Raw genomic sequence first — 12500 nt, 5'->3', positions numbered from 1 at the left:
CTTTGCGTAATATGTAGCTCTAATAGTACATTATACTGTTTTGGTACCGTATATCATTGTAGTGCCACGGTGGATGTCTTTGGTAAATAGCCCCCTGAGAAGATATGTGGCTATTAGTAAAATACCAAACCCACAAAGATTGAGGAAAATATAAGGGAATGGAGAACATTGGCTTTGAAGCTCCCACATTGATCATTTTCAAGTTCCCTTGCAAGTTCGTTATCACCACAAGCCTCTGATAGCTTTCCAAGACAAAGTTTCACTGAACTTAACCCCTGTCCGGAGGGGTTAATATTTGGATGGGGGACCTCAAAATATACGACTTGTTGTCAGAAACAAAGGGCCGAAAATGTGATTTTAACGCTCAAAAATGCGAACTAAGCAAGGTGCAGATTTTGTTAGCCTGTTTTATGCAAAACAAATATTGATGAAAAAGCAAATAAATATTGATATACAGTTTTCAGCAAGAGTCGAACGACAATAAAATACTTTGCCATCAGCAACAAAGTTAAATTACTTAATTAAATTTTGAACTATGAATATAAAAAGTTACCATCAGCGAGAAACATTGTGGGAGATTTTTCCTACTTTAAATTTTTCTATTTTACTTTTGGCTCCACAAGGAAATCGCAAAATCAAAAGTGACAATGATTCCAGCGGCCGCCACGATCAAGTCATTGTGCGTGTTTACAAACAACTCGTGAAAAAAAGGATATACATCTGTCTCAAAATGATGGCAAGACACCGGGTTTTTGTTTTTGTTAGTTTGTCTTTTTTTTTTATTTCAAGTGTTATAAAGTTCGACAAGAAATGTGCAAATTTAACACAAAGATCACAACTCTGGAGGTTGACCGTTGTTTCTGCAAAGTCAAAATTTCACTCTCATAGACGAGGCTATTTATCACCAGGTAATTTCCCTGTTTTGGAAATAGCAGCTGCTTCATTAGTCAACAGCGTCACAAATTCTTGCAGATTTGGAGGCTCATTTATTGAAACTCACGCACGCTTCCCCAACAAACCTCTTTATTTTCGTGAGTTATGCATGCGCTGCAGGCCTATCGTCACCACAGACTTACACTCTTACAACCCAGTGACATAGTGTGTAGTGCACTACAGTGTACTACCACAAAAAAATGGAATAAAGACAAAAACAGTGAAGTTTCCACACAAATTTGGATACATACAAATGTCATGTAACTTTTACACAGCTGAAGGCCATTCCCTCTTTTTTTCGTTTTTGGTATAATTTACTGATCAAAGTTTACAATGCATTCTCACTATTGATCAACTCTGCTTGTTAATCTTTCGGCACTACTCCCCCCTTTTCACCTCGCCTTTTGTTGACAGGCTTGATGCAAAATGAATGGTTCACTTGTACTTACTGTATCGCCATCTTTGCTAACAGCCTGCTGAGAGGGTCTGTCTTCAATATCTCTCTTCGACCAAGTTCGCATGGTGAAAGTAACTATCTCCGGCACACACGTAAGTGATGAACATTTCAATATTGCAAACCCTGTTATTAAATGAACTGCTTCAAGAAGAATGATAAGAGGTTCCTTATTGGTTTGGTCATTCTTCAAAGGACACCATCCGTTGGCACTGTCCGTGCCCTTGTATATACGTGTTATGTTCCACCTAAACCTCTGCCTTGCATAACCTGAGGTAATGAGCAACGTTGCACCAATTTTTCCTTCAGTTAAGCCTATTGAATTCCAGAGATCTGAAAGTAAAATAAAAGGGAAAAAAAATGGAGCCCATACATTTCCATCTTGCTCAATGCTGAAAATCAGTCTCTAGTTAAGAAAATAAATATTGTTTCAAGTCCTGTCGCAGAGAATTTTCCTACAATACACAAAAAAAATATTAAAAGCACACGACTCTCTTGAGCTAGCAGTGCATTTTTCAGGGTGCTTCAAAAAAAAAACAATAATAAGACATCATACTACAGATTAACAAACAACATGGCAAGATGAAAACGAAACTGTTTGAGTCTGGAGTGAAACTGAAAAAAGCAGTGCAATTTGCTTATTTCTTTAGTTGTACCTACGTTAGATTCTGAACATTCATGGGTCAGGTAAAGACTCAAATGTTGAAGTTCTTTAATGAGGTAATATGTCTAGCACCGAAGCTCCTTTAACATCGGCTCTATTACATTGGACTGATCATGTCATTTGTATGGACGAATCTAGACTAATGAAGAACTTACTCTACAGAGAATTGAGAGAAGGAACCAGATATGTCGGATCACCAATTTTAAGGTATAAAGACCAGATAAAAAGATACTTGAAGTGAGTGAATTGCGACCTTCACACCTGGGAAGAATTGGCTCAAGATCACCCAGCTTGAAGAGGTAAAGTTGTGGAATTGATAGAAGGGGTAGAGAACAGAAGGCAGGAAGAAAACCAACGAAGACACATGTCAAGACCTGGGATACTGCAATCAGACATTGCATATAGAAACTGCAGTCGCAGTTTCCTGTCCGCTGCAGGTTTATGGTCGCACAGCAGAGCTAACAAATGTTAGCTTTTTGTCCACCAAGATTTTAATACTCTCTTCCGAATTTCCTATCTGACTCAACAAGCGACGATGACCGTCAACAAGATCCTAAGCAACAGACAGAGTTGGGAGCTAAATAAATCACTTAATAATAATAATAATTTACTTGCAGTCTTGAGGACTGAATTACGATGGGCGCAGCTCACGATATCGGGCTGACAGCATGCAAGGGCGACTCTGGCTGCCGCTATACAGTCCATGTTGATGTCGGAGCACAGCACCACAGCTAGATGTTAATTAGCTGTGAGTCGATTTTGATGAGGGAGGAAAACCGGAGTACCCGGAGAAAAACCCTCGAGTCAGGTTAAGATCGACTGAGACTTCAAGAAAAACGAGGTATTCTGACCCCTTCAACATGATGAAAAGTGCTCTAATGACTCTGCTTAGATGATGATTTTCACTCCAAGGGCAAGGCTTGCCTTTAATTAATAATGCCGGGCTTACAGGTATCAGGTCCAAATGAAGGTCAAGTACAGCAGAAATAACAATTGAGTCTCCTGTCAGTCAAAAGGCTGAACTATGATAAGGCTTCTGTTCTGACTGCTTAGAGAAAAGGGTTGGCTACAACCGGAAAACATATACTGTAAAGCCTGCAGATAAGCTCCCCAAATTGGGGATTGCAACTATTTTGGAACTGCAAATGAAAAAAATCCCATTCTACATGTGAAGTGTAACTCCTTCCAACTTGCATGTGAAATCTGAAAATCTCCCATCCACAAAATGGAGAAATTGCTTGCACACGACAGGTATAAAATTATTTTCCATCTAGTTTACCTATGCTCTTTGATACAATACTCAAGGGATACAAAAACTTGGGATATTCAGGGTGTGACGAAATCCCCTTGGTGCCAAAGGAATGTATTTCCCAAGGTCTGAGACAACGTTATGCCATACAAAAGCAATCAACCGAGGACTGAAAAAAGACATACCTTTGGTGGCACAAACGCACGGCCTCCGTTCCATGCAGAAAGTCAGTTCCGAAAAAAATTTTTAAATAATTTTTGAACAAACACTAAAGCTTTGTACATTGATATTCTCAAAGATTTGGACGAATAAAAACTACATGTAGGGGTTTGAGGCACTAAGTTGCTCAGTCAAAATGAGAATGACAAGACCGGTCATCGCCATATTGGCTACTGCAAATAGCCAAAAATATCAATTAAAGGATGATTTGGGGCCTGAAATGGCAAGGGCCAGGGATAAACGATTACTAAACAACTTCTTAAAACCAGCAATTGTATTTAACGCAAAAGGTTGGTAAATACCTAAAGAAAATGAAAACAGAGTGAGTGAATTGTTACAACGAATCTGGTGAGTACAACTTATAACAAGGACAGAATTAAAAACACTTACCAATTGCTCGATTAGGATGGAGAGCGAGACAATGAAAACGATTTGGATATATATACGAGGCTAGCGACATGAATTTACAAAACTACAGTGAGCAATTATGACACTAAACACAAGGCTAACACATGGAACAGAGACCGGGAACAAAGGGCAGAAACTAGGTGTTGATTTACAGGCAAAAGAAAGAAATAAAACCGTAACAGAGCCCTTATAAAGAAAATATTTCTATTCTTTCAAATCAGTTTCCTCTCTCGAACTGGCTTATGTCTGAGGTTTGCATCAGAAAAAAGGCAACCAATAATGCCACACTTGTGTTCAATAATTGATGGTTGCCCGTCGGGCAACCCGCAATAAAATAGTGCTAACCCGAAACGACGTTTCACTAGCCCCGGGATATCGGACAGCCTTTTTGTCACGTCCTGGATATTGATATTTCATCCACAAGCCTGTGTATTAGAGTCCAAGCCCACACAAAAGGATCTTTATTTTACCTTGGGCAAAATATCCTATTTCTTTCTTACCATTATCACATCCAAATAACTCAAATCGGAAACAAGGTTTTCCTCCTCCTCCATGAGTTCCTCCCTCATAAGGGTAAGGGATGATCCTAAGGTACTGTGCCCTCACCGTGAATTTAAACCAAAATAAATTATTTGTCTCAGCATCTGTATTGCCCGTCAAATACATCTGAAAAAAAGACAATGCAAAAACATGTGACCTGTGACGTGATTATATGTGATTATATACATGTACCTTACATTGTTTTTGTTAAATGTGTGTGTAACTGACAGGTACAGCTATATCACAATTCCAAAGGAATCAAATATGCAGGGTTTTCGTTTCAGGCCGGAAACAGCATGTTTCATCCGGTTCTTTGCCAATTGCTGGTTTTCACTCACGTGATCAACAGCCATGTTTTTCAACGAAAACAAAAGGAAGCGTTTGCATAATAATAGAGTTAAATTCCCGTCCGGAGGATTTGGTCGGGGCACCAACATGGCCGCCTTTTCTTTGTTTTGGGCACCAACATGGCGGTCGTGACGTCATGTGAAAACCGAGAATAGCCCTTATTCACAATAGCCGCCATGTTGGTTTTCAAATTGTCATGCAAATTAGCCATGTGTTGTGCAGGGGGGCAAATAATGGGATAAAGGCAAATTGCGGAAAATCGGCTCGTCAAAATATTGCATTAACATTGCTAAAAGTACATTTTAGAATTTAGAATTAATTAGCTTTTATAATTATTTTCTATCTTTTGATTGCCTCCGACATTTTGACTTTCTGCTTCGTTATCTGCTCATTTTTCACTAGAAAGTAACTTGTGCAATCATTCTATTTTACTACTTAGGTGATAAACATTCAATGAACGTGAAACAAATCATGTGTGGCTAAGATGTTCGTTATAACCTCTCGAACTTATATTGTTTGCCCCCTCAGAATGTGAAGCTAATTTGCATGATAAAGGCAAATCCAACGTGGCGGCTATCGTGAATAAGGTCTATTCAAGCCCAGTAATTAACACTAGACTTTAAATTTTAAGATTCAATGGTTTCTTTTTCTTTTTTTTTTTTTCCCTTTTGTGGACTTGCGTATCTCTGGAAGTCTTGGCTATATCTTTCATCTACAACCCACGCTTCAAATTGGTTAGCTGTCTGTAGACTGTCGGTAACCTGTCGGTAACCTGTCGGTGAACTGTCGGCCGACAGTCGGCCGACAGGTTTTTTGGGGAGCTCTTCTTCACGTTACTACCCTTGATTTCATCAATCTTACTTATGACCTGAGTCCTGTGACAGAGCTTTGTTGAAGGTACATGTATGACAAAAACATCACTCATGATTTCTCTATTTAAGAAACAAAAAAACATGTACCATATTTCTATCGAGTTACAGGAACACGAGTCAAAGTTTGGGAGAACGAGAAATGCTGTGAGAACACGAGCCACAGGCGAGTGTTTCCACAGCTTTTTCGCGTTCTTCCAAACTTTCACTCGTGTTCCTATAACTCGATAGAAACACGGAGTATGTGTTTTCTATTTCTTTTCGAAAACAACGCGACGAGAAAAAGGAAAACAACTTGTTAACTCTAATTATCAAAATGTAAATTATCTTTGCTCGCGCCATCACTACGTCAACAGCTCGTGCTAGTTCTTTGTCTCCATCCAGTTACAGAAACACGATTTTAAACCAATCAGCGCGCGTATTTTCTTAGGACTGTTTCCTAATTATAATTAATGCACATGTAATCCACGTCTTTAAATAAAAAGTGACAGATGACTTTGCACCAACATTAATAAATGTATACCTCAGAGGTTTCATTAGAAGCTGGCAACCGGCGAATTCCGCCGGCTACTCCCTAAAGTTATCGCCGCCTACTTTTTCGATAAGCTTAAATTAACCGATCCTAAGCGTTTAACTTCGATCCATTTTAATTTATTTTAATTCAATAAAACAACTAGAATGTCAAGAAACCTTTTGCTGTATCTTCTGCTCATTTTTGAACATTGATTATTTTTATGAAAATCCAGGTTATTTGCACTCGCCTCAGCCACTCACCAACGTGATCTTTGCATTCCGCCATGTTGGATGAATAGAGGAGAAAGACTGATGCCAAATGTTGCCTCGATCATACTCATTACACGTACGCCCTTCCGGTTTTCTACGTGTTGTTTATTAGCAATGGAAGTCAAAACTGGAAAGTGCGCAGCTGGAGGCGATATTTTGTCGTATTTCAACAAGAGATCGACAGTGCAGTCCCCCCCCCACGGCCCCCTTTCTGCAACAGCCACCTACTGCACAATACCAGCCGTTTACTAAAAAACTTATTGAAACCCCTGTTACCTGTACAAATTTGATATGAAGCCTCAGTTTGAAAACTGTGATACACAACTGATGCTAATTAATTGTCACATGACTTGATTGTTAAACCCAGCCATTGAGTGCTTATGTCTTTGGATTACATGTAATATGTACAGTACTGTAAATGTTGACAAATCTGTATCAGATAAATAGCGATAGATATTCAATAACGAGTTTTATAATGGCACGTACTGGTTCGCTCTCTTCTCCATCTTCATTGTAATACACCCAAGTTGACCCATCGTTACTGTACTGCAACGAAAACTTTTCAACCCAGCGATTGCTGTGTCCTCTGATAACCATACCATTTATAGCCACTTCCACTGCAAAATAAACCTACAAAAATAATTAGTGAATTCCAGACATGATCATAAAAGAGTCACAATTGCCATAATCAAATCGTACTCATGACATGAGAATAATGAAAGTTTTAAATAACATATATTGCATTCAGATGAATATTGTCATATGAAGTATTCAAGACCAAGGGGATTAATTGTTGAAGATTCCCATAAACTTTAATATTGATCGATTCGATTATATACAGCCATACAAAGCACAGCTGACTGCATTTTATAATATATAGATTTAGCCAAGCCTAAAAGCGGAGCTCCCTGGTTATTTATCCTAATGCCAATAGGGTTTGTGAAAATAAAAGGTTTGGAATTGTCCGCGTTTTGATGTTTCCGGTTGCTGCTTTAATAATGAAATCATTTTATTTGCTTTCTTCTATAGAAAAATTCATTACCTAACTAGTGAATTCAACGGTATAAAATTTTAAGCCAAAAACCCATATCGCACGAATTAGGAAGTGCGAAATCGGTTTTTCCAGTGAAATTTACTTTGCAATTCACCAGTTTGGCAATATTTTTTTTTTCTTGAAACGAATGAGTTTTAAAAGAAAACAAGCACACCCTCAGCGAGCGAATGAAAAAGGGAAAAAAAGGCCATTTCAGAGTCAAATGTCAATAGCCAGCGAATTTGGAATCATGCTAAAATTAAAAGACATAAAAGCAACTTTGTTAGTTCAAGGTCAAAGGAGAGTTTTACTGATGTACTTTATTCCACTTTATCTCTGGAAACAAGACCATTCACATTTTGATGTATTTCATTGAAACACGCCAGGTTGGCTTGGTACAAGAATCGGCAAACTAAGGCAATGCAACCAAGAAAGGACGAACTTCAAACACAATCTGCTCCAACACTTAAATAACGTTTGGGTGCTTTAAACAAACTTCTGAAAACACAAGCAACTGAGATTTCCCCCTAATTTTACGACAACTCATTGCGAATACGTGTTATAACATAAGGGAAAATTTTTCTTGTCACTGTCGAGGCACAACGAAAACCAGTTGGGCAAACGGATTAAAAAAAACACTTGTTCGCTCGCATTTTACTGAAAACAAACAAACAAATCAACTTTTTCTTTTTCTTTTCCAAAAGAGTACAGATAATTGTTATTTAATTCTAGTTGACAATAAAAATTCGATTTTCATTCCTGAACAAAGGAAGAACCAATTAAACCCCCTTTTAAAAATATGCATCCGTAAAAATAACAAACGGTTTAGTGCCCAAGGAAAGAATTTGTGTGCTAAGTATAAGCTATTACTGGTATTCTGTTTTGTCGCTGTCGTTCTCTTTCGCTCAGTCCAAACGTTTCTGTTCTAGACATAGGTCCTCCAGGCATCATGTAACCTTATCAGAGCTTGTAAAGATATGCCAAAAATTGCAATACTGAGAAAAAAGCAGCTCTAAGCAAATTAAAAATAAACATTCAGCTTTAAGTTTACATCCCGCCGATGCTTGACTTGAATAAATGCGTAGCCACTAGTGTGAACCACAGATATCATGATATGTCAGAAACTGGATTGAACCAGCGAAAAATGCAGAAAGAAAACATCTTCCAAACCGTTTTCCACCTGAACACGAAAAGCATTAACTGTGTAAGAACTTTCGTTGATATATAGTGTGGCCATGTAGCCGCATGGAGCAACAGAAAGCGCGCGAAAAATAAAGCCTCGCTTATGTTCAGGTGAGTTAACCTGGGCTGAGCCTGCAATCCAATCAAAAACCAGTACCTGGTCAGCGGTCAACTTAAAAAAAAAACAGCTGACTTCGATGAGCTCTAAGCTTGAGCACGCGATATGGTCACGTGATACTGGTCAGCAGATGCCTTGTTTTGACAGGTGTCAATTAATCAAAAGATGGTTGTCTCAAAGATGTATGCTGTAAACTAGCATGATACTGGTCACATTGGCATACATGGAGGGGGGGTGGACGGATACGGACGGACGTAGTATGTACGAACGGTTGATAACGTCATGGCTATAAAACCAAGATTTCTCGCATCGATGGGTTACCATATTTTCTTAACAATGGTGCTCTGCGCATACCCATTCCACAGAAAAAAACCTCTTGCAGCAGAATAGACGACTAACCAAGTCTGCGAATCGATCCCGGGCCACATTGGTGGAAGGCAAGTGTCCTCACCACTGGGCCAGCCCTGCTCCCCTAATACATCAGCTGCTGTACTGTGTATCACAACCCATGCTCTCTATTAATTATATACAGCAAACATCACATACATGTACATTCTCATGGCGGTTTACAATAAGATTCTTTCTCCGGGGTGAGATCAGCCTGTAAAGGCCCCTTTGCAGCCACTTTCAGTCCATACTTGATCTCACTGACCCGCCCAACCCAAACATCAGGCCACAAGGGGTTTGCTCTCTACTGTTCACAATTAATGCGTAGGTTCTTTAGCCTCCCACAGTATTGATTAACAGGAAGGGTTGTGGGCCTACGGTTTAAAGTCCTTATCCGAGAAGGCTTGAAAGTCTATAAACCATTGGCAGATGAAATTAGAAAGAAAGAACTTTCTTCTCAGTTATTTTGATTCACACCCTGAGTGTTGGTTGTCCTACTGGGGTTGTGAACCTGCCATCTCAAGCAAAAAAGCCCAATGTTGAATCAGCTAAGCCACAGGTTGTTGGGTTTTTCAGTTTTTTGAATCAGTGTCTCCCAATTCCCCTTGGTCATATAATCAAATCAGCTATGTGTACATTGCACTATCATGACAAAATTTGCATCTTTCCTAAAAAGCCATTTTAAGACATATATAATCATGTACTCTGTACAAGAAGAAGAATGCTGTTTACTATTTTTCAATATCTCTTTTTGTTCCAGAGTCAATTATGCAAATTAGCCAAGTGTTGACGTCATAAATTCCATCGAATTTTGACCACATGTGATGAAAAGGATATATCTCAGCCAATTTGTGTCACAAATGCTTCAGGTTCTTTGCAGTAAGATTCTAGTAGATGTGCTCCACAATACATGTATGAACATATCAGTTTTGTTACCATGGCAACATACTGGGTATCAAAACACCCTGGCTTTCCTAGCCACCTTCAGTGTTTTATTTTGATATTTGCCATGGTGCCTCATCTGCATGATCCTGCAAGCATATATACTAGATAATTTGTTTGCAGGTCAAGTTTGTGGCCTTGTTATAATGTTTTTTTCTAGCTTAATTAAGATCACCATTCATATTTAAATCAGGTTGGAGAGGACTGGAAGAGAGTGAGTTGCTATGGGAACCATCACAGCTGTAAGCATGTTCCCTGTATTACTATTAGCCTACTACCAAGTGTCAATGGTCTCTGCTGCAAATTGACCGAGATAGCTCTATTTACATACATGTACTTGATGTTATACTGGGTTTCAGTGAGAGTGAATGTTGTCATCAGTCCTCGACTCATTTGCACATTTTACACATGTTTAAAACTTAAATATCTTCAAAACCAATGCAAAGATTTCAAACAGTAAACGACATTTTTAATCTTTCCTGGAATTCTATGTGATAATTAAACCTAAAAATTCAAGGAATAAAAATTTAATTCAAATAGCACTTAAAATAATGAAATCTCCTTTTAACGTCACCACTCCAAAAGCAACTATTGGGACAGTAAAAAAGAACTTTCCAAAGGTATGTTTATTGGACAGTGCGAAGGCACACCACATGCATATTACCTGTACAGCAGATCCTTCTTGATCACGACGACACCATCCTTCATATAGCTTTGGAGTAACTGATGCTGCATCATCTACAGTGTCCGCTGTCACATTAGCTATCATGTCATCATAATTTGACAGCAATGGGAAACGACACTCTTGCAAAACAAGAAAATTGTTTTAGCAAATAAACAATATTAGTATAATAACATAGGTGATTATTACAAATTCTCTCAGCTGATTGGTTGCACTTGAGGTGGTTATTAACTTCTTACTAACCGAGCGCGAGGGCCGTACTGGGGAATATCAGCCCGAGGTCGTGACAGTACGGACCGAGCGCAGCGAGGTCCGTACAAAAACGACCGAGGGCCAATATTCCCCAGTATGGCTCGAGCTAGCTCGGTTAGTAAGTAGTTTATTATATGGTTTTTTAATTACCTTTTGCTTTGTTTTTGCAAGCCCGTAATCGGCCCGTGGGCATTACGGGAGAATAATGCCCTACAATTCAGTCATAATTAGCCAATCAGAGCGCGCGTTATATCGGCTACAAACACAAGCCATATAATAATAGGTGATAATTACCTATAAGCGGTTTTTTCAAATGGCCGCAAGTTGTTCTGTCAATTAATTAAGGTGACAGACAAAGAAATTGATTGTTTTAAAGAAAATGGATATATTTCAAATTGGTGGTTTTCATGTGATGTCAATTCACCACCATGTTGGTGGATGAAAACAAAAGATCCCTCATTTGCTCCTTCCGTTTGTCCACCAGCAATTGTAAATTACATCATTTTTATCTGTGTCTCTTGAGATTCGTTGCAAACCATCTATAATCACCTACATGTATACATGTAATTATACTAAAACAATAATTACCGGTATTGTTATTCACGCCAGACTCAGTGAATATTGGTAAATATTGTCAAATATTATTAACTTTCGATCTAGTGCTGGACATTATGGGAAAAACAGAAACCCAAAGGGATCAAATAGTTTGAAACATAAGCAAGAATAACCTTTGGACATCATTGCATTCATTACATGTATGTCCTTGTATAATAGTGATTAATCGGTTTATTTCACACAAAACGAGATTGAGGATAAAAACCTCTGGCAACTACGATTATAACATTTTGTCACTTCAACCCATCCATCTTGGGTTAAATGACAAATGCCAGTTAAATATGTAATCACTTGAAAAGACATTGATGATGCAGGAAGCTGTACACATGTATACATGTGCATGTGCAGGGATGGAAGGCATGGATTAGATGGATTAATAGATTAGATCCATGGTTTACAAGGATTTACAACTACATTTAAAAATACTTAATGCATTTCCCAGCAATACCCTAACTGGAAGAATTTAAGATTACATGAAACTAGCTAGCTAAGATGTGTTTCAGTACGGATATTGAGTGCAGTGAAAAGAAAGAACATCATCTCTCATTTCTAGTCACTCACTACTTAAGTAATAAGTCCGTTATTGTCATTGAAGTGGTAATTACAATCCATTTTAAATCCAGAGAACCCAAGGTGGAATCCCTATCATATTGAGACACCACATCATGACACGTGACAAATAAACGGCAGGTACAAAACACAGGTCACAGGTCACAGGGTCATTATTTTACCAATACAGAACGTATCCTAAACATTCATAAAAGCTAACCTTAGCTTTTATCAAATGTTTAGGATACTTTCTGTATCAGTAAAACAATGGCC

The 12500-nt window shown here is 38.5% G+C and overlaps 1 protein-coding gene across 2 annotated transcripts in view; it reads right to left on the bottom strand.

Annotated features, from left to right (window-relative positions):
- LOC138057219 (uncharacterized) overlaps positions 1–12500 on the bottom strand; it is a 76432-nt gene that overhangs the window by 61379 nt on the left and 2553 nt on the right. For both annotated transcript variants that reach the window (XM_068903272.1, XM_068903273.1), the window contains exons 2-5: positions 10794–10933; positions 6954–7097; positions 4428–4593; positions 1383–1720 (exon numbers count right to left, since the gene is read on the bottom strand). In XM_068903272.1, the coding sequence (XP_068759373.1) occupies positions 1383–1720; positions 4428–4593; positions 6954–7097; positions 10794–10933 (788 nt within the window). The remainder of the gene's footprint in view (positions 1–1382; positions 1721–4427; positions 4594–6953; positions 7098–10793; positions 10934–12500) is intronic.

Source organism: Montipora capricornis, chromosome 7, assembly GCF_036669925.1.
Source record: "Montipora capricornis isolate CH-2021 chromosome 7, ASM3666992v2, whole genome shotgun sequence".
NCBI classification, from domain to species: Eukaryota; Metazoa; Cnidaria; class Anthozoa; order Scleractinia; family Acroporidae; genus Montipora; species Montipora capricornis.
This window is presented reverse-complemented; position numbering and strand designations above follow the sequence as displayed.